Source organism: Drosophila erecta, unplaced genomic scaffold (genome assembly GCF_003286155.1).
Source record: "Drosophila erecta strain 14021-0224.00,06,07 unplaced genomic scaffold, DereRS2 tig00000000-arrow-pilon, whole genome shotgun sequence".
Classification (NCBI taxonomy): Eukaryota; Metazoa; Arthropoda; class Insecta; order Diptera; family Drosophilidae; genus Drosophila; species Drosophila erecta.
Window position 1 is genome coordinate 23,400,646 of NW_020825194.1, and position 27,097 is coordinate 23,427,742.

Sequence of the window (27,097 nt, forward strand, 5' to 3'; positions counted from 1 at the left end):
GCTGGGCCCAAACGATCGTCACCTGGGGTCGTTGCTCATCTCGGAATGGTGCAGCTCACTCTCGTCCCCGAAACTGTGGGCCGCAGCACTGGGCGTTATGCTGGGCGTTCGGGCCCGAATGCGAATGGCGGACATGTCAGATCCGCGGCGGGAGCTCTTTAGGGAGACGGACTGGCGGGAGCAGAAGCACCTGCAGATGATCCGCTTGAAGGCGAAGCGGAAGTCCTTTGAGAACAGGGCGTAGATCATGGGGTTTACGGCGGAGTTGCAGTAGCCAAGCCAAAAGAGCACCGAAAAGAGCAGCGGATCGACGCAGTCCTGGCAGAACGGCCGGATGATGTACATGGTGAAGAAGGGGCACCAGCAGAAGATGAACATGCCCACGATGATGGCCAGTGTCTTGGCGGCCTTGGTCTCCATGCGGAAGCGCTTCACCTGCGCCTTAATGTTGCGCCTGCCCATCTTCTTGTTGGCCGGGCGCGAGTGCGCCGATCCTCCGGCCTCGCTGGTGTTGCTCTGACGCCTGGCCAACTCCGGCAGACCCTTTCCCACCTGCAGGTAGCATGAGCTGGCCCCGCCGTGCTGCTGCTGTCGATAGAGATGCGACTCTGTGGACTCCCGCCCATTGGTGCCGTTGTAGTGGACGGCAAACAGTGCGTTTCCCGATGGCCGCCGCTCGTGGCCCACATCCCCGTGCCCGGCAAGCTCGCTAATGTTTTCGCTGGAGGGGTAGGACACCGAGATCTTGATCTTGTCGTGGTGGTGCAGTCGCCTGGTGGCGTACTTCGACAACCTCTCCGGTGAGGGAGTGCCTAGGGTGGTGGTGGTGCTCTGGGTGCTCCCGTTGCTGTGCATGGAGTCCTGCTGGTTGGATCCCCGTCCTCGGTGGATGCGCAATGTGAGGCGTTGTTCCTCGAACCGCGAACCGATGCCCTTGGAACCTGGTCAAGGAAGAAGGCATAAAATACATCAGTACAAGCAGTATTACATTTCGGTGGTGTTGTATCCTGCCCCCCATTTCCCGCTCATTCTCTCAAACTCCTAGTGTATATCGCTCATACGCCCCGGTGCACGCGCTTGGAATTCGTTGCCTACTTCACGGCTTTTGGCCCACTGGAAAAGAGCTCGCCAGCCTGCCTGCACTTTAGCAAATTAAACGCGTAATTATGCAAATGTTGCGCCATAAACGCGACAAGCACTCGACGTTGTCGTAGTCCTCGTTTCGGTGCTCCTCCCCCTCCCCCTCCACCATACTTGGCAAGGAGTGTAGTCGCCTTTAAGCCGCCTTCAAAGCGAACTTTATTTCATTAACACAACCATTTGCATAATCCTCGCTTTCTTGCTTTCCCGCTCGCTCATCCGGTACATATGTTGACTGCCTCCGCCTTGCTTTGCATTTATTACTCATACGCACGTTTAACTGCTGAATACATTTTCATTACTCGGCTCCACTCAACCCGCGTCGAGTAATGAATAATCGGCGCAATAATGCAATATTTCAGTCGGGCCATTACTGGCGCTGTTGCGTCTCCGTTTGCGGCATTAAAAGCTGGCTTATTGTCAAAGAAACACACGAGGGCCTTAAGTCTGCTCCGAGTTTATGGACACTCGGATGGGCAGTAGACCATGCGGATTGGAGGCAGCCAACTTGAGTGGGAGTGAGCGGCAAAGTCCCATTCAATTGGATTGCTATTAAGGAGGATTCGGAAATCCAACCACGAAGTAAACAACTTTAGATGGAAGGAGCCTGAATCCTCAAAAGCTTATGTTACTTCTAAAGAATTTTAACTTTCTGGCTGATAAGGATAGTTATTTGTAACTTACTTTAATGCAAGGGTGGGCAAGTAAGTGTTGGAAAATCAAGGTGTCCGGCAAGCAAATGTAAGTTTTAATTTTGTCTAAGTTTAAGAAGTTCCCATATTCTGCATATCTCTTTAATCACTCAATCAATCACACAATTCAATCGCGTGGAAAATGAAATGTAAATATATTCATTTTATATAGCTAGACAGCGTGACCTATACATCTCCCGAATAGAAAGAACTAAATAGCTGAAAGGGTATAAGATGGTCGGTTTTGCTTGGCTTGTTTTGTTTTGTTTTACTTGTTTCATACACGAATTGTTGACCTTATGTCAACCAATACCTGTGAGCTGCCCGTTGGTATTTGCCAATTTCTGTCTTCGTGGTCGGCACTTGTTTTTATCTTTTGTGCTTGCTCTGATTGGTTTTCGTTTTGTTTTGTTCGATTTTACTTTTATTGAAAACGCAGCCGACTTACCCTGCTGCGATACACACATACATATACATTTAACATATAATATCTGGATTAACTTATGCGTATGAGTTGTCCTCAGCGACTAACACATGTACATACACATCGGAACTGAAAACAATGGTCTGCTTACGTCTAATCTATGTATCTCATACTGCTGTATCTGGTAGGTATAGTACTATATAGTTAAACGTAGCCTTAGGTCTAGGTAAATACATGAAAATTATTGCCATACAGTTACAACGTCGTTCAATGCGAATACTGACAGTTTTGAGAAGTGGGATGCACTGCGTCTGCCTCTGCGTCTGGCGGAGCTTACAAAAGTATCAAAAGAGCAAAATGCATTAGAGGACGCGTCCCTTGCAGAATCCTCCCCGTCGGATCCGCCGTCCCGATCCCGACACGGATGCGGAGCACTCCGCCTCCTGCGGCAGGGAGGAGCTCCTTTGCAGCGGACTCGGCTCATAGCTGCCGATTAGTCAGCTGAAGTCCACGCCCTCCCCGTCGTCCGAGCATCCGGATATGGTCTTGTGGAATGTGGCCGGTGCCATCAGGGCACGCGCCGCTATCATCTGGAAATTCTCCGACGCCCGGAAGCCACTGCGGGTGCAGACGCATCGGCACACGATCCGCTTGAAGGCGATGCGAAACTCATTCGAGAAGAGCGCATAGATCATCGGATTGATGGCCGAGTTGCAGTAGCCGAGCCAGAAGAGCACCGAGAAGACCGTCGGCTGGATGCAGTGGTCGCAGAAGGCCCTGATCAGATACATTGTGAAGAAGGGCAGCCAGCACACGATGAAGCCGCCCACAATGATGGCCAGCGTCTTGGCCGCCTTGGTCTCCATTCGGAAGCGCTTCACCTGGAACTTGGCGCTACGCTTGCCTGCCCGCTTCTTGGCCGACAGCGAGGTGGTCGAGAGTCCGGTCTCTAGGTCTCCAGGACCAGACGCAGCTGCGTCCAAGTTAAAGGTGGTTTCGCCAATGTCGAAGAGGCTCGTCTTGAAGGAGGCACGTCGTCCGTTGGCGCTGCTGATTACCGCGTAGTGTGGCGACGCCTGTGGCTGTTGTCCTGCGTCGAGGACGTTCTCGGAGGAGGGAAAGGACACCTTGATGGCCACCTTCTCGTGCCGCTGTCGGCAGACGCGCATCGAAGTGGCTCGCTTGGGGGCGCCTCCCTGAAGGTGATCCTCGGTGGAGGCACCCAGTCCCGAGGCCACGGCCCCACCCCCGCCCCCGTTGCTGTTCATGCTGAGAGTCGAGGACATTGAGTGCACCGACAGAGGCGTGCGCTGGGGGGTGGAGCAAGGTCGTCCTCGGTGGATGCGCAATATAAGCTGGGACTCGTCCACTCGATTGTTGCCCGACTCGCGAGGACTGCCTGCAATTAGTGAGTGGTGCAATTTGGCGGAGTTTGCATCGCGGTGACCTCTCATGGATTAATTTCGGTGGATTTGGTGGTTTCTTTGGTCTGAGTGTGAGTGTGTGACATGGATGTTGGACATTCAGCTTGTATTGTACATGGACATGTGGTTAAATGGACGATCTGTGGCTGCTGTTGGCTGTTGGTTCGAGGTGATTCAGTTAGATACAATCGTTTAAGTAGATGCAAGATACATTTCTCCTTGAGTAAGGTAAAAATTTATTGACTGACACTTCACGAAGAGCGGTTAACTAACTACAAACTGTTACATTGAGATAGGTTTAATGGTGGTAAAAACTTACGACTAGTTGAGTATAAAAAAATGCTGCTCTACTTTTGTAATTACAAACATATTATTTATAGAGAGAAAAGGGACTCATTCCATTATAAAAATCTAGTTCATAAAAACGTAGAAATATTGGAGTTTTTTTAAATGTTTTTGTTTTTTCGTTTGAATTTATCTAGGACCAGGCATTGAACAGGGAACTTGGGTTTTACGGATATTGATCACATCAGATTCAAATGCAAAATATTGTCGGTAAATAATTGTTATAAACAGGTTGTTTAATTTATTGTGGTTTAAGTCTGTTTTTTGTTTATCTTTCCGAGTTTTTCACACTGTGGGAATGGCTTTAGTAGCCTAATTTTATTTAATTATGGTTGTGGGATAGATCAAAAGTGGTGGTTTAGGAGGACTGAATATGAAACTGAAATGCTTATGCACCCCATGGATAAATATGAAAAACAAGGGGAACCGCTAAAGTCGATTTCCTCGACTATCAGATACCTGACCCGACATCCCGGGAGACCGACAGGAAATTTCAACATTTGGTTAGGAACTCGACTCGGCTAGTGATCCTGATCAAGATAATATGTATATACTTTATAGGCTCGGAAACGCTACCTTTTACATACTTTTCAGTATTAATAGAAGCGGAAAGAAACGAATTTCTCAATTGTCAATGGCTTTAAAAATTGCCCCACGTAATTAAGCGAAATAGTCCGGCCCATTAGTTATGGGCTATCATGTCCAAATTGTGAACTGAATAAATATGAATGCAGATACAGATACACGTGTACCCAGGCTATCTTAATTTAATGCGAAGCATGCCGCATTTATATTTGCATAAACCATATTAAACCTATTGAAAGGAAGTATGGTTCGCCTATGAATAAACGAAGTGGGTGAAAGGAAAATGTGTACAAACAAGAAACCCAGCATATGCAGGATTCAGTAAATAAAAAGGGATACACTATTGATTTTTTCCTCTCTTCCCCTACCCCTACGAAAAATAAAAGTTAAACAAACAATTTGTATACAAATATACAACCGAAATATCCTAATGTATGTAAATATGCTAGGATGTGCAGGCGCAATCCCGGCGAAAGCCTCAGGATGTTTCGCATCCTGCGGCGCTGCTGATTTAAATAAATGTATAACTTTCGTCCGCAACTAAAGATAATCCTTGCACATAAATGTACATTGAAATGCTTGGTCGCATTGTACAATTTTTATTTCCCTGAGCGCAGTTGTTTTCGTCCATTAATTCTGCACTTACAATTCACTCGCAGTATTTTTGAGGGGGTTGTGTGTCCTTTAATTGAATGGCATTTAATAATAATTAAACGTCTGAGTGCGGCGGGATAATTAGCCAGAATTGATTTGTCCGCCGCCAGTTGTTGTTATTCGCGGACTTGCATGATGCGAGCATTGTCGCCAGCCTTTGACCTTTGGACGATGTCCTGGCCGGGACAGAAGACAAGTGGCTGCAAGTGAAGGCCCAGGACTCGGTTCAAGCTGAGCCTGGATGCCAGGGGCAGCTCGCACGAAAGTTGCCGGATCCTTTCCGTTTCGTTCTGCTCTTGACATGGGGCCAGGGTCACACTTCTGAAATTTCTAAGGCCTAACAATAACAATGACCTCCGCCTCGTGGTCGACGCCGTGAACCTCGGCAAGTTTTGAACTTGAAACTTGATTACCTTCAAAAGCCACGAAAAACGAGAACGGCGCGTGGGCCGGATGGCACACCTACCTCCAAAAATAATAGAGAACACCAGGACAAAAAGCATCAGCATTGTGTCACGGAGCGATTTCCGACGTTGTGCACGCACAGCCAAGTGGCACATGTTCATATGTACACGACCAATGCTTAAAATAATGGAAGTGTACGAACTGCTGGAAAGTTCTTTAAGGGAATATTTTAAATTGAAATTTTCGTTTAGTTGAAAAATGAATGAATGTAATCACCAAATGGCCTAAAGCATTTTAATTATGGTTAGCCACCGAAAGTAGTAGGTTAAGGCGTAAACAGTTTAACTCAATCAGAACATGTAAACATTGTATTCCTTGCGTTAAGCAAGAACAACTTTTAAAATGCCCAAAAGTTATCAAGTAAAGACTGTCATTTATTTTCTTGCGGTGTGTCCACATAAAACTATAACGAGCTGCCCCGCGTGTGGGTGTGTTGGTAAACAGCTCTCTTTAGCTGCCTACGAGTGTGTGTGTGTGTGTGTGTGTGTTTGTTTGCGAGGAGACAAAGCATATATCAAGGCTGCCACACGACGTTTCTCGCCGGTGTGGGTGAGGGAAGGGTGGGTGGGAGTGTCTGTGTGAGCTGCTGGCAAATCTGGGCTTTGTGCTCAAAATGGCGCCAACTAACGACACGACAGTGCCAAAACAATAACAACTGCCAAGGCAACGGGAGCAAGAATGTCGACAGCAGCAGTGGTCTTAAGCTGGTGGCCCCGAAGTGCACTATCCGCTTCCGTTTTTCAAATCGACTGAACTTCAATATGGCGGCAGTCAGCGCCCCAAAGTATGCAATCAGTTTTAAAATGCAATTTCGTAGCATACATCCCAGGGCAGCAGGATTTGTGGGGCCCATAAATTAGCGGGGAGCATTGATTTGCAGAGCCACGAAGGCTGGTTATTGATTTTCCCGCTGAAGTCAGTCGGTCGGTTGACTTAGTTACCGCAGATTATCAGGGAATGCGTGCTATGGATAGAATGGGACATAATATTTCCGAGAAGTGTGCCCAATGAGCTGATCACGCGGAAGAAAGTGCGCTGTGGCCCTGGGCAAGTAATGGGCCACATATTAAAATAAACACCCAGCGCCAGTCTAATGTGGGCTTCCGACTTCAAACAGAATCTGTTCCGTGGATTATGGCCACCACAGTCTTTGGGGACCAGTGAGGCCTGAAACGACAAAAACCTAAGAAAATAGCAAATTGCATTGATAGCAATGTTTGCCTTGAACATGCTAACATGCTAACAAGGAAGTCATATTATATTTTATTTAATCTTAGCCGGTGGGTCGCTTTCATGTCTGTCATTTTCTGGCTGAATCCCGCCCCTATTTAATCCCAGCATCCATTTTATCTAAGCCGATTTCTTTGATGTGCTCCCTCAGCGTTCATCGATTTCTTGTTTTTGCCCAACTCGGAATATAATGCTAATTATGATGCGTGACTTCTCTTTGGGCATGTGATTTATATAATGCTGGGATAATTTTAAAGGAATGGGACGTGTGCAGGACGTGGATTCCGGGTCTTAGGTATTTATTGAAACTTTAATGGAGATATTTAATTTTATAATTTTATAATTGGTAAAGCCAATTGGGTACTTCGGGTTCATAGCGGGATATTCACAATTTAAAGTTGGAGCGCTTGTTAATCATACGCATCTATATGTTCACATAGTTGGGTAAACTAGGCTAATTGATATTTATGAGTTGGGACTTTCCGGTACTAAGTTATTATCACATTCATTTGAATAAAGTTATGAGGACTTAAATTACAGGGATTTTTATTTACTCCGTGCTTTACAGAGATATTTGTTAATTCAAAATTTATTTTTCTCTCTTCGCTTACATTTAATTAAGAACTGTATTTTCAATTGGTTTTAAGGGTTTGACTTTTTAATGCCTGGGCTTTCACTAAGTGTGTATGCATATGTATACTTATAATTTTACTTATTTCCATGTTATTTATCATGTTTATTTATGTGCAAAACACAAAAACAAAATGCCGACATATGTATATATAAATGTTTGGATGTGTGCGTGAAGTTATTTATGAATGTAAATTTAGTGATACTCTTTTTTGCGCCATCAATTTATACAGTTCCGCCGTGTAAGTTATATACTCCTCGACAATTTATGCTCTTCAGGGGGCGGTTATTCAGGGGACGAGGACAAGGTCGAGTGGGGGTGTATGGAATGCTCAGTGTGTGAATCTGTACACTTTTCGGTAGGATAGCCAAAATAAAACGGGACAAACAGGACGTCACACTATTGACTACACGTCGAGAGATTTTAAACTGTTTAGCAATCGATATTAAAGCTTGAATAAAAGGAACTAGCTACGTGATTACGTTACTTATTTGGTAAGTAAACAAATATATATATATATATAGAGAGAGATGAGTATCATAACCAAAACTGTTAGCTACGCACACGTTAAACCAAACTGAGGGTGACAAGGTTCAAACAAATCGTGTCCAAATGAGCTGGTGGTTGTGGTTGCTGGGTCAGTTATCTACGGATGTGACTTACCCTTGGTGGTCTTGAAGCCCTGGTTGATGGCCCTCGTGGTTCTCACGGCAGCCCGGTAGATGCGCCAGTAGAAGAAGAGCATCACGAACATGGGTATGTAGAAGGATCCCAGGGCGGAGTACAGGACGTAACCCCGATCGTTGGTCAGCTCGCACTTCCATGGACAGCTGCCGGAAATTGTCTGGGGTCTGTTCTGCGGCGGTGCGTTCAGCAGATCGAGGTCCATTTCCGATTCCGTGGTGCTCGAACTGGACGCTGTCGTGCTGGTTGTGCTTGTTGAAGTACTGGTCGAGCCCATGGCCGCAATCCGAATCTCCGCGGATCCATCGATGGGGGCGAAATCGGGATCGTAGGGATTGTAGGCGTTGCCATTGCCGACATGCGGCGGGGAGGGAGGCAAAGAGGCCTCGCCCTGGTCCTTAATGCTATCTAACTCTAGTTGACCATCCTCCGAACTTGACATCGTGGTGGTGTAGTAAAGCGTATGGTTTCCCTTTGGATAGGTCGGCTGTATAACCGCCTGGAATGAAGTAGAGCAGAGTAGAGAGATATGGGATCATGAGATGACACTTGATATTCGAAGGACCACATTAAAATTCCACCCTCGTCCTGGCACCCTCTTCACGGCGCCAAGAAGCCAATAAAAATGCAACTTAAAGCGGGTTATATTGCCAGAGATATTCGCCGACGTGTTGCGCATAAATATTACTCGTGGCTAAAGGTGGCGTTAACAAAAAGCCAACAGACCGGCGAAATAAATGCCGCGAGCTGTATGTGAGAACATGTTGGGCCTTCAGAGAATCAGGACATGTTGCCCAACCCATCGCAACCTGAGTATAGCGCCGTAATAATAATCGATGCCTACAGCCTCGACTCGCTAACCGGGTTTCAGCATGGTAGCGGGCTGAATGCCAGCCATTCAAACGTGGCCCATTCAACTGCACTCAGCCACTGCAGTTGTGAATCACATCGAATTGAATTGAATTGAATTCAGTTGAGTTGAATGGAATGTCCTTCGAAAGGATACATTTTCGCATGTGCAGCAATGGGGAAGCCATCACTTCATCGGCACCTTGATGCAAACTGGATTTATATGTTTGGCTGGGCACATATAACCAGTAGAACAACCAGCATACAAGACAGGACCATAAACTGGAGCTGGGCCAAAAGGCGAGTAGTCATGTATCCTGCCTGATCTGATTACCCAGTGACTGGGGTGCCCATAAATTGTGCTCCCGGCCTGTTGGCAATTTCGTTGCGGCATGTGTAACACATCATTATCAGTGTCCTTGCGTAAGAAAAATGTCAAATAATGCCCCAGAAGAGGGGGCGAAATTAGAAACAGGTTCCTTTCTCCGAAAGGACGAAACTCGTGTCTTGTTTTACGGTAATTTTGGCACAAATGAGCCGGATTGCAGTCTTCAGAGCCAGCCAGTGTCGCTTCCATTGTCGATGTGGTTGAGAAACCACTGCTGCCAACCCCAAAATGGTGTCAATGACAGAATGGCCCTCCGTTTTGGGGCTCTGGAAACAACTTTTGGCAGTCGGTCGCCTGCCTGCCTGCCTGGCTTTTGTTCTTTATGAGGCTGACTTGAGCGTGCTAAAAACAGTTTACCGACTTTCAATTTTGCCGGTCCTTTCGGTTCTAGCGTTGGCAGAGACAAACCGCGTTTCCCATTTACCCCGTTAATTTATCGCATTGGGTCACTTGTGGGTCAGTTGCTGCCCCCAGCCCCCAGTCCCCAACTTACCTTTTGATCCTTCCAGCCGACTAGCGGCGGAAAGCATATAAAAAATGAGAGTACCCAAATGCCGGCGATTAAGGACTTGGCCTTCTTCGTGGACATAATGCTTGGGTAGGTGACGGGTCGCGTGACCGCCACATAGCGATCCAGAGATATGGCACACAGATTCAGGATCGATGCCGTGCACATCCACACATCGACAGCCAGCCAAATGCGGCACCAGAGATCGCCGAATATCCAAACCTGTGTTCAAAAATTTTCGATATTTAAATAAAATGGAATTCTTATAATTCGTTTTATCATAAAGTGCGTAATCTTCCTTGTAAGGCCCACAAATCGAGAAAAGCTGTCGCGCCCACAATGTTGATTATTTTGATTTTACTATTTTCCTTTCCCATTTCTACCGATATTCCACAACAGTTTTAAGTCGAGCATACTACTAGCTCTTGTTAATAATTAATATGTGTGGATGTAATCATAGTTTATAACTTTAAAATAAATAAATAACAGATCGAAAGTCTAAGACTAATTTGATTTTTATTTAAGTAGCTTGGATTTTCCTACATTCTTAACAAATTTCAATATGATATAACAGCATAACGTTGAAAATTAAATGGAATACATTTTTATCCAACCTCATCTTCACTTAATTTGTATATAACATGCATTAAATGCATAAAACAAAAAAAGAAAATGTAACCCCAGTGGTCCAATATAAATAAATGTCTTAAAGCACTTTACTAACATTCACATGTTTCTATCATTATTAAAGCGTCGTTTGGCTTAGAATCTCAAAAGTTTGTGTCATTTCAAAACACTGGCACTTACCTTGAAAACCTCCCAGGTGGCTGAGAAGGGTAGCACGGCCAAACCAACCAAAAGGTCGGCCACAGCCAGGTTGACAATGAAGAAGTTCGTCACACTCCTCAACTTATTCGAACAGAAGACGGCGGCAATCACGAGGCAGTTGCCACCGATGACCAGAACGTTGATGAACTCGAGTACGGCCAGGGAGATCAGATTGGCTGGTTCCGTCCATTTCACAGATTTGATGAGATCCTCGCACTCTGTTTCATTCATGGCGGTACTTTTGAGATGGGTGTGTATCTGAGTTCACCACCTGCAACAGACAACAACAGACAACACAGGGAAATTGTACAAAAACGATACACAAAACATTTGACTGGCCGCCTAATTGCTGCCACAACCTGACCTCGCGTGCCTAATTAATTTATGAAAAGGCTGGTCTAAAAATAGTCCAAAAATGAATGGAGCAGTCGCCAAACGAGGAAACCTAAACGAAATATAAATGTGCGTGGGTTAGACATGACCAGCAGGCATTACTCTATTTTGGGAACGATGTGAACTGAGCCACAATTGCAAATTGCTTGGCAATAATTGGAAATTGGAAAAACACAAAACTCCATCTAGGGCCTTGAAAAGTTTTTTTATTTTGTATATATTTAATGCAGCATTTTGTAATTTAAGGAAGTGGTTTTTTAGTAATCCCTTTAAATACACTTGGTCGAAAACGTACCACTACAAGGATAAGAGAAATCGCCCCAGGCCATAAATGTAAAAATAGGGCAATTAGAGGCAGAAGTGAACAAAAAGATGGCCAGAATGAGCAGGAGGAACTGAAAAATAAAGGAGGATGTGCCGCATTGCCGGTGGCGTATTTGCTTAATTGTTTTGTAAGACAACATAAGCCCAACCTTTAGGTCTTATCCTGGGCCAGTACTGACCTGCGTCAATAATGTAAAATTAAATACTGGTGGATATATACATAATACTGAATGGCAATCATATACATATATATTCTGAGTCGGCGGGAGTGAAGCCGTACACATATTGCTCACTTGGTATTCAGCTGCAGTTGCACATTGCAATTTAATTGCCGTAATTAATTACGGTCGTTTGTAATGCGTTCGTGTGCATGAGTGTGCGTTGGGGGAAATCTATGAATGAATTGGCAGCCGAATTGGCACTGTCAGCACATTTCCATTATTGAGGGACTGAATGAAGAGATGTACACTCAAATAGCTGCTAATGCCCGATAAATTATAAAATCGGCTAAACAAGCAATAAACTGCCATAGAGCGAGCTCATTGCCGCATTCCATATGATGCGCATTCGCGCAGGATTCGGGTGCCAATCAATAATTGAAATTATTTTTGACTTTAATGGTTCGGACGACTGCCAGGCACGCACCCAAAAATGCGAGGAAGGATCGCTGGGTCGGTTTTTGGGGCAGGTAATTGCTGGGTATTCACAGCACGCAACAAATCGATTAAAGTACACATTTGCCTTAGAACTAAGCCACTTTATGGAGCGAGGCACATTGGTACCAATTGTGTGAATTGTGTGAAGTTTGGCAAGTTCCCCATGGCCACTTGGACATGTGCTAAAGAACACCTGTTTTGGTCGGCTTAATATTTTGTAAAGCGCTTTAATAATGCATATGCGAGCCCAAGTTGGAAGAAGGCAAGCCTGCACATAGCAAAAGCCGAGTGCCATGGGAACCTGTTCACCGCCCAAATGTTCCAATCAAGCGAACTAAATCAAACAATATCGATTTCCAAGTAATACTCGGCAATCATTGTTTACGGGTTAAGTTCAAGGTAGTGCCAACCTTTTGTTGGCGACGTAGGGTTAAAGTAAGTTAGCCCCACATTGTGCAGAAACCATGGGATATTCCGCAGTATTGCCAATCCGGGGCAAGAAATGCGTGTACGAGGCCCGCATAAATTACTCACATGACAAACAAAATGCACAGGCCAAAGAGGGGCATGCCCGCGAAAATTGTTGCCAGTTGGAAAGTTTAAAAGCATTCTGGCCGGGGACGTGGCAGGAAGGCCTTCCTGAAACTCGACGGCAGTTGATGGCATTTTCTTGGCGCACGAAATTTGCATGTGGAAATTCGCTTTGTGGCAGCTAATAAGGAGAAATGCCCAAATTGAGTTGCACGCCGAAATTCGCCAACATTAAATTGCCGAGCGTAATGAATAATTGGCATTTAAACCGAGTTGTAAAAGCTTTTCACCCACGCGACCCACACGGCGTATACGCACTCCCTTTTTGTGCTAATACCCTTGAAAAGTGAGTTGCTTTGAAAATTGCTGGTAATTTGAAAGTATGGCCAGAAAATTGGTGTAATAAATTAAAGCAAAATGCGCCAAGCATATTAAGAGCAGAATAAAGAATATTTTAAAGAGTATCAACAGATTTAACTTGCTGATGCACTCTGCATTTTTGTTCCATTACGCATACGCCTAGTTGACGATGACATAAAGAGGGAAATATTAATGAGTTCAGGGGTGGCGTTTTGAAGCAAATTAAATTTAATTACCGCAGCATTAAAAGTTAGCAGAGTTCTTTAGACGGAATTCAAATGTCAAAAGGCGTAAACAAAGTTTAAGCACATTTTCCGTGAATCATTTATACTTATACATATATACATATTTTTACCAATTCATTTTGTGCAAATGACTTTAAAGCACGCAATCCTCATTTATGTTTCACTTATTCTAAATAAGTTTTTATTTGAAAGTTACACATCTCCGGAAGGATTTCTAAGTATCTTTTGTTTTTAACTTATTCTGATTTAATTGGTCTTCTTGTAAATTAATTTTGGTTGGTAAAAAAAAAATTAATTTCAAATTTTTGGTCCGAACTTCTGTATGACATAAACTTTTCCATTGAAGATTAAATTGCCGCGTTGGAAAATAGTTGTTTTCGTAATTTTATAATACATATTTATCTATTCCCCAACAATCAAATGTATATTCACGGAAACAAAATGGAGACAGTGTTTCTAAAAGGTCTTGTGTATGCAAATTAAGCATAAAATTCCATTATCGCAATGTAAATATTAAATTACAGTCACAATGACCCGCAAAGAGCTGAATTTGTATAAAAGTACTTTTCTTTGCTAGGACAAGGAAGGAAAACCCTGAATTCAATTTGTGTGCCGAAGCTGGAGAGAAAATTAAAAGCCAGAGCAAAGAAAATAAAACCACAGGAGAAATTGTATCAAATCAGATTTATAAATTTCAAGGTGCCTGGGGAATTGCAACAAGGTGATTAGGTCACAGGGCAATCACAGCACTATTTGATGCGGATTTTGTCCGTTTATACTTAAGTAAGTTTATTGCAAACTCTAATTGATCGGAATGATATGGAATACAAACTAATTGGTTTTCCATTCTATTTGAATCAAATTTCTATTCGCACTAACTTGATTTTTTAATAAGTCCATTAGCCGGATAAACCAATTGGACTAACAAACCGCAACATTTGTGGCGCAAAATCAAGTTGGCGCCAATTAGCTGGACGCGTAGTTTCGGCCGCTAAATGAGCTAAATGAGAATTAAAACGCGAAATTCGCAACAATTTGCAGTTTCCACACAACCGGAAACAGGATTCCCAAAACCGGAAACTGCACCATTACACACAGCCGCAAAAGCAGGCCACGCGGAGATAAAACAATTTTGCGGCTTGCTGATTTCTGCCAACTACAATTGACCGACGACAGCTCCCGCAGAAACTTTTAATTTAATTCTGATAATTGCGCGCGAATGGCTCTCAGAAATTAGAGGGGAGCCCCCAAGCCCAAACAATTGGGCAAATGGAGGCAGTCGGGCCTGAACTTTAACAGCATTCCAAACTATCACTGGCAAGCTGGCTTTGGCCATAGGCGCTGAAAATCCCTTGTGAAAATACAATTACGTGGCTGAAAATCAAATGCAAATGACAGGCCTAAGCCTCTCGATGTGTTCGCTGGCTTTGTTCGAACGCCGAGATCTGAGCATGAGCTCAAGTGATATCTGGAGAGGTGCTGACAGGAAGATGTCCTAGGAGCTCTAGCTGGGGTGTTTTGAAAACCTGATTTATTGTGGGAACTACTTGAAGTAATTAAAATTTAATTAATGGCCCGCCTGGCTGATAATGTTAAGTAGTGGGGCCATTAGCACAGACCCTGCTTTTTCACTTTGCCCACCGTTTACGAGCGAATGTTCACGTGCTTTACGAGCATCTGCCGGAGACACATCAAAGTGTCCCCCGACTTGGGGATACATTCCGGCACATATATATTCACCCGATTTATTGCCGCTCATTTGGCCAACGGTATGTAACTGCAGCAGCAGCTACGCAAACAGACAAACAAGATAATCAATGTCGGACGCACACACATCATCGTGTCAGAGTTGATTGCAACATTCATGTGGACATGGGTGTGGGTGAGGGAGTTTCGAGGGGTGTGGGTGCGGCAGGATGGGCTCAAATTCGCCATTCCGCTTGCCGACGGCGAAATGTGCAACTGACAGCTGCTGAGCAGCTGCAGCAACAACACAGCTATGGCCACACAACTAGGACGTGCCCACGACTACTGTCAAATGTGCCTTTGTAAGGAACATATGTATACATACGTGCCGCATACTCCTGCAACTCCTACTTCCAGATGAGGCGCGGAGGGGCTTGGCAGGACGTGCGTGCCACTTTGCCACAACAGCAAGGAGCAACGGAAATAATAACAGGAAATGTTGCCAACTAAATTTTTAACACAGCACAAGTTCTACGAGCAGCTTGACTAATTGTGCGCGACATGCATTCCATTTCTCTCAAGTCCTTTGGGTAAATAGAGTCGCTAGCAAATTGTTTGATTGATTGCTGTTTGTGAAAGTTGTCAGAGAAATCAAGATACGGAAGGGAAAACGGGTCCGGACCTTAAAAGCGAGTCCTTGAATTTGCATCAAAGAAAAAAGCTATCGAAATGCTTCACGTTTCTAAAAATGAAATGTGACTTTTTCAAAAGACCTCACACTGAAATCTTTTATTTAAACTAAATTTAAAATGTTGCCTGTAATTTACTAAGAGTCAGAAATAAATAAGTGAGCTGTTTACATTTTTTGGCTGCTGCTTTTTGAAAAATCCGAGCTGATACATTTGTTTCTTATGTAAGGAATTCCCGGAATATGCGGCCTGAATGAGAAAACTTTTTTAATATAAAAAAGCCTATTATTTCGATTAGGAATACAAATTCCTGAGTACCCAAAAGACGCACAATTATGGTCAGCTTCTTCGAATCCCAAAAGTAAACACACCAGTCTCACTTGGCACCCCATGTAAAGCTCCTCTTTCAAGATTTATTTACTCACCAATATCAGCAGTTCGTTGGGTAGTTGTGACCATGAATTACAGAGCTGTTGCTTTATGGCCATGTTGTTGATGTGGCTGGCGATGTTGAAGCTGCGGTTGTTTCTGGCAACCGTGGCCTCTGCCGCTGATGATGGCCGTGTTTTGGACCAAAAGCGATCCCTTTGCCGATGCTGATGCCGATGCGGTCGCTTTAGGATTCCTGTGCGTCTCGTTGGCCCCGGCACCCGCAGTTTGTCTCCATGCAGAACAACTGCGTTCCGGGGTGACAGTGTCAGTATGTGCCCCTGATAGTCGAATCGTGGAGTGCTTTGTCGGTGCTTACACTATTGTTTATACGACCCGCGGTTTACATACCAAACAAGTGCGATAGCAACATTTTGATGGCAGTTATTTGCGAGTTCCGCAGGATATTGCACATAAGCTGCAGGAAATAGCTGCAACAAAGGTATACAAAACAGATGTTATCAGTCACACGGCGTATACGCAATGTCTCGTTCAACAAGTCAACACTTGATGCCAGTTGGCTGTGTGAGCTTAGAAAGTTATCAAGTGCAATTTAGAACTGTCAATTGCTTTATGTGCTCGGAGATTAAAATCGGCAGATGGCTGAAATCTGTAGAAGGACTTTAGATTATGATAAGGCTACATGCCACTTAGGTGGCAATCAATAAATCCAATCGCCTGCCTCGGCATATAGCAGAGCATGACAAAAGCTTTCAGAATTTACTGATTGCCTGACAGGAAACTTTTGCAAGTGACTTTGCAGCAGCCGTAAAACTTTACAGGCCCTGCATTCCGTTGAAAAGTTATGCGGAAAATAAATAAACAAGTAAGTTGTTCAACAAAAACTGACAAGTAACTTAATTTTGATTGACTGAGCCTGTACAATTTCTGGCTGTTGACTGCAGTTTCTCCTTTGTTAATCCTTAATGCCTTTTCCGCTTCCTCGCCCCGATTAATTTCTCCAGCTCGGTGGAATTTCTTTCACTTTTGCACTTTCCCCGGAATATATTCAGTTTCTCCCATTTCACACGCTGTCAAGTTGGCAGAAGAATTTCCAGATGCTCTTTTTCTTGGCTCCGAAAATTAAATGTCAAACTGCGTTGCGGCAACTGTGAAAAGATGAGAAATTGCATTTTCGCAGGTAATTTGCATTTGCTGCCCATCTTTCGCTTCTCCGTACCGAATTTCCCGTTCCACGCACATACAAAAGACACGAAACCGGAGCGGAAAAATAACAAAAACAGGGATAAAATCGATATGTAATCAATGCTTAATATCTTGAGCGTGTTCCTTGACCATGGCGAGTGAACCAAACCAAACCAAACCAAACCAAAGCAAACCAAACCGAATCCGAGTCGAACTGATAGAAGCGGCTGTCAGCATTGTAAACATTGAATAAGTCATGGTACGCTCCCAGCGCCTTCGCGCATATTTAATGGGCATATTTTACCAAGACCACGTTCCCGAAATACCCCAATCATGCTGGTCAAGCAGTTATATCAGGATATAGTGCCGAATGCGTCATTTAAATTTTCGGCGCGTTTTGGGGCGCGAAGGTCAAATCATTGTCAGGGCTAGGACTTCGCCAGAAGTCCGCTAATAACCATAATTTGTTCCTAATGACATTCAGCATTCGTTGCTTCTTTCAGGCCTGGCCAATTTAAGCCAGCCACACCCAGGACCATCCGCAGTGGACACATATTAATAAATATATATTCATATTGGCCTTACGGCCGTCCGGCACGACATCATCGATTTATTTGAAAACCTCTCTCGCCATCACATTAAATACCGAAAATGTATGCAAATTTAACAGGCTGATCTCATTTATGGCCGTTTATGCTAGTGTTCGCTAAATTGAATTAACCCACCGGGTTCCGACTGGAATTGTGCATCACACTCGGAACGGTTATGCGCCATGTCATGTGCAGGCTCTTTTGTGTCTTTAACCGGAAAACGAGTGACTTCCAACGAAACTGTGCGTTGCATACACAATTCAGTGGTATGGCGAACTAATTAGTCGACTGACGAAACCGTCGGAAAAAATGGCTTACGAGCAAATAGACATGAAAGGGTTAATTTGGTGCTTATGGAGCAAAGTGGATTTGTGTGCGGACCATGAATAAGGGGATTCCCGGAAGTAAAGGTGGAAAATAAATCTCGTTAGCCTGGGCAAACACCAACCAATCCAAGGGGATAAGCAATACGAACTGCCAAGCAGAGCACGTAAATACTCATTAACTACGAATTTAATATGTCCAGGTCTTAGAATTGGTTAGGAATAATGGCTTCAAGTGGCTATGATTGTTCAGCTCGATAACGATGCCCTAGATGGCAGCAAGGAAAAGGCAAATAAAACATAAAGAACCAGCCACCATTTACATACGTCATCTAGTTGCGGTGACCAAGTTTGCTGAGTTGCCTAGTGCGACCGGGCGAAATCACTCGACTGCAAAGAGATTGAGATTCAGGGCCACTTAAGTGTCATTACATTTGCCTTTGCTTCGCGTTTCCTTTTTGTGAAAAGCCATTTGTTTGTTTGTTTTTCTCACCTTAGCTGTTTATTGTACTGCTGCTAAGGTGAAAGTGGGCAATACTTCAGCTGGAATATCTGGAATGCGATTAACTGTGTGCCAACGACAAGTTTGTTCTTGTTATATGGGATTATTCCAAACACAAATTTATTTTTGGCCGCCTAAGTCAATGCAGAACATCAGGGCAATAAAGACATTTTCAGGTAAATACAAAAGAATATTACTCTTTTAGTTTTACCATCTAATTATTAAACAATTTCTTAGTTATTTTTACTTGTGACAAAAGGCAAACAAAATAATATACAATTATTTGGTATACATTTTTTAAATATTATCCACAATATCACCACATCAGAAAAATTACAAAAAAATTAAAAAGAAAAAAATTGTAAATTTGAATGCATATTTTTAGAGAATTGCTCCAGAAACATTTAGAGGTATGCCAGTTCAAATTCTGATTAAGATAAGTTGAGTTATGGACTTTTGAACTTCACCCTTGGTACATTTTTAAAATTTTTTTAATTTCTTCATATCATAACATCAGAAAAAATAGAAAATAGAAAAAATTCTGTCTGTTACATTCTTTTCAACGAATCTAGTATACCATATTACTCTACGAGTAATTACTGAGCAAGTAATTTTTATAAAGTATTTGAAAACAATATAAAGCAATTACAACACATATCCTTATACGATTCTTTTTTAAAGTAGTTTCTCTCGCTTATTGTTTCGCGAAAACATTTTAAAGATTTTAGTAGCCTATTTGTCTTTGAGTAGTTGATGGCGTTCATGCTCATTCCGTCCTAAATGTACAGAAGCCCACCCACTCACATGCAGCTCGGCTAACAAAGGGTTTTATGTGCCATGCACAACGAAATATAAAAATTTACACTAAGCCAAACCCTGTTGTTCCCAGTTTCCATGTGCAGACCCAGTTCACCCTCATCCACAATCCCATTCCCATCCCCATTCCCCAACAAACATGTCAGCCGTTGTCTTGTCTTGCTTTTACATACAAAATTGACTGTGAAAACGCTTTGGGCACTTTGGTTCTCTGTTTGCACACACTCTCGCTGGAATCGTCCTAGTCCGCCACCAGGACCTTATACACATATGTACACATGTGTGTGCATCCAACTTTTCCTTTCAAGCCTGGTATGGTATGTCGGTCTATGTCGGCTTCTGGCTGTCTATGTCGCATTATGTTCGTAGGTCGGTTCTGCACATTTGTATTTTAGTTTCGCGCAGCTTTGCTTTTTTATGTGCGAAATAATTTGTGTTTCTGTTTTATGCTGTCATAAAAGAATTTCCCCGCTAGAACGTCTCCGTTGCAGTAAAAAAGGGCTGGAAAAAGTACGTGAATGAGTCCAAAGCCCGAATCTATCCACATTTCGCCACGCATGATCAATTAACTAATGAATGCCAGTGAGCTGAATGCATGAACAGCTGCAGGAGTTCATTGAGTGGTGGCATGAACGCTCGACTTTTGTCAACACGCACGTAATGGCACACAAAAGCACACAAAATGTTGTCCCAAAGGCAACCTGCAAATTAGATTAATTACACAGACACACACACCCAGGAAATCAATTCGGCTTTCAATAGCATTCAGTTCGATTTCTCTTGGCGGGGTCAGACCTCAGAGCTGAACAATCGGATGCGAGACAATCTCATCTGCCATTTGACATCGAACAATATACAAGTATATTGCTGGCTGCCAAACTATGAGTTGTTGCCAATTCGGACTGCCAATCAACATGACAAAACAATTGAAATCAAATCCATAAATTGCTTTGCTAGCACAGAACACAGATCACAAAAATACATTTTATTTTGCATTCGAATCCGACTTTATTGACATATAGCTCGAGAGAGGCTGGGCGTTCGATTCCCAAACATGGCTCGTGTCTGGCACTTTGCATGATTCTCGGATGCGAATTGGGTCCATTGCGACTCGTGGAGGTGTGCAATTAATTCACAAGTGTCTGGCGAAGAAAGTTGCAGTCATTAATTAGCTTTAAAAAAAAAAAAAAAAACCCACAGACAGTCGCCTCTCAGTTCATTTGGCACGTTTTGGTCCAAAAGGAGAACAACAAATGGCAAGTAGAAGAGCCCAAGGACCTGGAGTAAAGCTCATTTCCGCTTTATATTTAAACACTCGGGGCTAAAATGTTTGCTCTACTATTTCCACGCAGTGCAAAATCATCATAAAAGCAGGGAATGAAAAAATAAATAGCCCTGGCCCCAAAGAGGGTCGGTCGATGGACCATGGAGCTCGGAGGTGGGAAACGCTTAGCAAGTGGATTTTTAAATTAGTTTGTCGACTCGACTCGACTCGACGACGACGAGGCATCCTACTTCTGCAGATAAAAGCCAAGTCGGTGACTTGAGGCTTGCTAAGTTGGATGGAAGGTCCTCTTTTCGTAAATGGACTTCGTCCGCTTTCGGCATCGACTGCTTCTTGCTTATTTAAATGAATTAGGTGATTTTTCAAGAGCTAAGCCCGCCACGAGCAGTCAACTCATTTCCGGCCAGTGGCTATGGGCCCTTCATGCTTCATTTGGCCTCCACTTTGTGGCTGCATTGCAATGAGCTGTTAATTTGCAGGCCACTGCGTGTCAATCAAAACTTTTACTAGAACTGACTCTGGGAAATCTGATTGCTACCCGCTAAAGCAACGGCAAGAACACAATAATCGACCCAGGAAAAACCAAATAAGGTGTGAAGAAAACCTTTTGAGAGGGAGGCATCGAAAAAGTGCTCCCTGAGTGTTAAGTACATTAAACAGATACGTTCTCTCTGTCAGATACGCAGACTCATTTTTTCGTCAGAATCAGGGCCCACACGCCGCATACGCAATATCGTGTGTTTGCCGCTGTTTTCTCGTCGCCCGTCTGATCCTACATGAGTCCCATTACGCATACGACGCGTGGGCCAGGCGGCATGTTGTGAGGTGAGATATTCGCAATAAAGCTGCAAAGTGGCACGAAGAAGCACACACTCGAAAAGTGCGGACTGAAAGTGAAAGGGTACCTCCTGCACATTTTGCCCCGTTTTATTGCCGGGTTATTGTTATTTAATGCCAAGTTTAATGCCAACACACACACAAAAAGTGGAAACAAACACCTAAAACAATCTCATGCCCGCCCCATTAATATATTCCAACTGGTTTGGTTTGTTTTATATTGTTTTGTTTTGCTTTACTTCCAAGTACGTGTGGGCTTCCCCTGCATTTCGGGCCGAGTGGCAAGTCATTTGCTCCGCTGGTTGCACAATTCTATGTTGACGCTCTTTTGTGTTCGACTGGGCCAAAGAATCTCAGGTTTCGGTGGCTTATGCACGTAGGTTGCCATTGTTCTGCCCGCTGGCCAAGGAAGCAATTTGAATGCCTTTACAGAGCACTGCACAAAGCACAGAATTATGTTTACGGCCAGCTCAGCTGCCACTCGGGGCGGAGCTCTCACTTCTCACTTCTCATTTCCTAGTTCCTAGTTCCCAGCTCCCAGTTCCCACTGCTTCCTGCTCCCTGCTCCCAGCTCCCTGTGCCTGGCCAGGCGTGAAGATTTTCAAAGCTGGACACAGGGATAAGGTTGAGAAGTGCTTTTAAATCTGGCGAATAATGGGAATGTCTCCTCAGTTTTCAAATATTGCATTAAAACAGCTTGGTTAATTTTCAAATTAAGTACATTTATTTTATTAATCTGTGGCAAGTTTAATAAAATTTTCAAGAGCAATTCAATAATGCAATTGTGTGATCCCCTTAACTTACTAATAATTAAACAAACTGTACCACTTAATTGCAACATGGCACCAGAATTTAAGTAAAGTGTACGCTCACAGTACAATGTATAGCTTTAAGTTGATGCTTTATCTGCTTTAAAAGGACGTAGCTATGTGAAGTTCCGAGAGACTCACTAAAAATGTTGTATTGTTAAGTTTCTTAATTTGAAAACGCTTTTAGCGCATACTATCAGTTAAAGCTTCGGGTTTGGAAATGCTGGCTAATTAATGCCTTCGAGTCGTGACTTTAGCCGCATATTGGGACGTCTGAGTGTCATTAAATAAAAGTCGGGCTGACTGGAATTTCACACTTACAGTTGAAATAAATGGGGATCCATTTAAAAACCTAATTTATTACTACATTTCCCAGCCGTTCGGCTGGCGACCCATCCTTCTGCCGGACAGTCTGTCCGTGTTATTGGGCACTCCGGACCGGGCGGTCCATTGTGGCCCTGTCAAAACAACTTCCATTGTTTGCCCCCATTTCACCTGTCAACTGGCCTTTGTGTCTGCTAAGCTTCACACTTGGCGGCGGAAAACTCGGAAGATGGGCGAAGGAACTCTTGCCGAGTGCTGGATGGGTCGCACTTTGGTTTTCATTGTCAACAAGCCAGCCAATTTAGTTAATTAGGCTACCGAAAGTGAATAAACAAAATCTGTAACCAAAGGCGGACAACGGCCACGTGCTAAGCTGTGTGCAAAAAAAAAAAAAAAATCGAAATGAAATAAAACCGCAAAAATGCACAAAACACTTGACGAATTTTTCCGTTTTGCTTCGTAATTTGTATGCCGCGCGCCTTTTCCCCCCAAACTAATTGCGTCGCCGCCTTCGTAGATGTTGATATGGGTTTGTAATTAACTGAGACTATGGATTTATGGCCAGTACTGTTTGGCACTAATTCCCATTCTCATTGCCCAAAAATTGCTTTGGGGTTTGTGCTGGTACCGATTTATTATTTGGGTGCAAGTAACAGTTCGTAGATCCCCTGATCAGCAAACAAAATGCATATATGTACGCATAGGAAATGCATTAATTTAATGGTTGGCGCTGAGTGCATACTAATTTCGTAATCAATAGAACATGAAAATTTGATACTTTTTTAATAATATGATGTTAATGTCTTAACGCTATTAATGGAGTACTGTTGTCAACCGGTATATATTATTTAATACAATGGTTTAATTATGCTAGCTACCTAGATTTAATAGTGCAAAGGCAACTGCTCTAATTTATGGCCGAATATACATTTAAATAAGCTAATGATGCTTTCGGATTATAATTGCTTGTATTGCCTCAAAAAGTTGAAATAAGTGTATCTATCATAATCGGTTTTCTGAGATATTTGAATTGAATATGCAAAATAAAATAATCCACAATTAGTTTCATTTCGAAAAGTGCCTTTAACTCACCTGCATAAATCATCGCGAAATCGATGGCGGTTGTGATCCGAGTTTTCTGGGCGAGATTAGCGAGAGGCCGTCGCCGAATCGCTTGGAAAATCGGTCAAGTGTTTGTTGTTATTGGTTTTCCGATGCACTTGCTGGTGTTAACCGGCTCGCCAGATAGCTATGTATATATTTTCCAAAGCTATAGCTATATCGACTTGTTGCCGCCGGTCATATGTGCTCTCGCTCTCTTTGGCCAATTAATTGGTTGTCATGCGTTGAATAATTGCACGCACTTTGCCTAAAATCTCCATACTCAGCATTTGGTTTACGATATTCACTACTCAGTTTTCAGTGCTTAGTTTTCAGTGGTTTGTTGATCTTTTCGATTGGGCGTGACTAGGCCGGGTTTTGTGAAATTAATAGTTTGTTTGCGCTAGAATTTGATTGAAATATGTTTTATTTGTTAATTGCATGGATTGGCAACATTGCACTGCCAATTTATGGCAAACCAATTATTTGCTGTCATTGCTCGAGCAGAGCCGACACAAAGGCGAAGGAAATGCCGTTCTGATCTTCTGATCTGCTGACTGACATCATCTATAAACAGAAAAATTTGTTTTTGCATATGTGCAAATGCCGCAGCGGGACAATTATGAAAATTGCACTTGGTCAATGCTACATATGTTTGTTTCGGCGACAGAAAGGAAAATTGTTTGCTAATGAGCGAAATTACGAAACGGAACGAAAGCGAGCGATTTGATTAGGCGAAACTAGCACGGCGCTGAAGAAAACCCCATTAAATCACATAAGACACATTCACACTCGTCTCACACTCGCGAATTCATTATAAATGCACTCACTCGCTCGTCTCGCTTTTTGCGAATTGTAATATTTTGGTTTTTTGGCCAGAAGGCACGTAGCTGCCGCAAGCTTTAGTTTTGGTTATCAATCATGGGTAATTATAACATTAATTATACAGCTAACGTCCTTTGGCTTCGATCGAGGACTCAACAGGAACTGAATTCGCAAAATGGTGAAAACAGCTGTTGTTCGCGATCACGGGCACTCGGCTCTTCGGCAACTCACACAAACACAGCGCACAGGCGCACACACTCACACACCCACACAGCGCTGCCTTGCACTTACACCCACACAACACTGTTATCTACCGTTATGTGCCGTCGGCAAGAACCGTTAGTTCTTGCCAGGTTTCTCCGCTCGTGCGAATTGGCACAACCGACGCGGCAGAGTTTTCAACACGAACTGAATTTTCAGCGCGAACTGTTGGCCCACAGGCCTCGGGCCGGAACGAGTGAATGGAACGCGGACCGGTGGAAACTGGCCAAGTACAACACGAGAAGAGGGACGCGAAACTGAAACAGCGCTCAGTAGGAAGGCGGAATTTTTTGAACAGCGCGCAACAGTCGCCTGTCGTCTGCCGCCTGGAAGTAAAATCGAAGGCGGTATTTTGTGTGAGAAGCAAGGAGTCTGATTAATTATAATCCCTTGATTCCCCTAATCTGCATTCGCCTGCAGCCAGTTGAAATTCCCTTTGATTTGCGACGCTTTCTGGCTTGTTAACCTTTCGGCCAGACAAACAGGCAGTTGGCCATGGCAAATAAAAGAAGCCACGCATAATAAATTGGTAAATTCGAAGCAGTCAAAAGGATGGCTGGCCTGCTAGAAAAAAAGGACACACACTTGCCCCTTTTTTGATGGGCATCCGCTCGTCCTTATTCTGATTGTGCCATCCGCTGATTTTTCTAGCAATTTCATTTTATGACAAAGTTGGCCGACTTCAATTTGCCCAATTTTCCATTACAGCTGCGAGGCGTTGATTGCGTTCTTGTATCATTTTACGATTTTTCGTAAGTATTTGGCTCACAATTCCGCCATGGCCAATACTCTATTCAAAACTCATTACCAAGCCCATTGAAAGCTGGAAAGCTGAGTAAGTGGCGCGGGCACTTGCCATGCAAGAGCTGTTGCGGCCATTATTCACTTGATTTCTGCCCGTTTAATCGACTCACATCCCAACTTTTATCTCACTGAACTTTTGGCCCCGTTTGGTCTAGCCCAGTAATAATGATAAATGAAAAGAGAACGCCTCGGCCCCGCCCACAACTTCTGCGCCCCTCAACTGGCGTGTGTGTGCTTGTATCGCCTCTAATTAGGATAAACAGATGTTGCCCAAAAATTAATTACACATCATGAGCACTGAACAGCCGCCCAGTTTCCCTTTCCTAACTGCTCATTAGTGCTTGGGGCTCGTGATCGGTCATATTGAATTAATTTTGGCCTTCATAGTAATTATATCCTTTCGGCGACTTTCTGCTACAAGTATCTATATATTGCTTCTATCAAATCTCAGTTGCCGTGCAGCACGTTTAACCTGAATTTGCATTACTGAGGACATCCCGATGTTCGCCTGCATTAAAACCGCAATTCCACTTTCCTACCCCCATGACTAAATTTAAACATTGAACCCAAAGAAAAACACCATGAATTCTGCGGCAGAATCTGTTGTTATTTTTAGCCCTTCTGTATCCAGCATTTGGCTCGGGATTTTTCAGGAATTCCGGTTGGGTCTGCGTCGCATTTCATTCTTCAACCAAATCGGATTTGCAAAATTTCCATCGTCTGGCCAGATAAAAGATGCGGAATCAATTTGCAGGCAGCATCGAACAAAGCAGCGAGATGACGTGGCCCTTTCTTAAAGCTGAAGGCCAGGTATCCCGCAGCTTAGAGAGTTCTTCCCTGGGAGGTGCCCGAAACTAAGCTCCGGCGTCAGATTGCGCCTTCTGTCAGTCAAAGGCAAACACCTGTAATAAATATTCGTTTGCCGTCTTTCACCCGCTCGGTTATCCTGGATTTCTCCTGGCGCTGCGCTGTCACAGATACATTTTGTCTGCTTTTCCGTGTGAGCGCACAAGGCAACGGCGGAAAGAACCGGAAAAGAATGCCTAGCTGGTAAGTTTTTTATACATTTTCAGTTCAGTCAGTTCACCCGGCTCTGCCCAGCCGCCCCTTGAATTTTTATGCGGGCCATAAAGAAAAAGCACTAGGAACGATGCCAACAGCCTGGGCAAAGCACTTGACGAGGCTGCTGGCGGTGGCTGCTGGGTTCAGCGGCCACTTTCGGCCTCCCGCACTCCAGAAGCAATTCACTCAGCCATTTATGGTCGCACAAGTTGCCCCAACACGCAGCCATAAATCCGCGGAGCACAGCTTCCG

General features: G+C 43.8%; 1 protein-coding gene across 2 annotated transcripts; it reads right to left on the reverse strand.

Annotated features, from left to right (window-relative positions):
- LOC6553522 (octopamine receptor Oamb) lies at window positions 1-25,130 on the reverse strand. 2 transcript variants are annotated; one of them, XM_001979361.3, is made up of 7 exons: window positions 25,033-25,123; window positions 23,885-24,296; window positions 16,157-16,591; window positions 10,827-11,118; window positions 10,005-10,241; window positions 8,254-8,773; window positions 1-941 (listed from the first exon to the last, which is right to left on the reverse strand). In XM_001979361.3, the coding sequence occupies exons 4-7, from the start codon at window positions 11,076-11,078 to the stop codon at window positions 19-21; spliced, it is 1,932 nt and encodes a 643-aa protein (XP_001979397.3). In that variant the 5' UTR covers window positions 11,079-11,118; window positions 16,157-16,591; window positions 23,885-24,296; window positions 25,033-25,123; the 3' UTR covers window positions 1-18. The 2 variants fall into 2 exon arrangements, with proteins under 2 accessions (XP_001979397.3, XP_026839648.1); XM_026983847.1 differs by lacking the exon at window positions 1-941 and adding an exon at window positions 1,746-3,655 and having other exon boundaries at window positions 25,033-25,130.
- Between the last annotated feature and the right edge of the window lie 1,967 nt (window positions 25,131-27,097).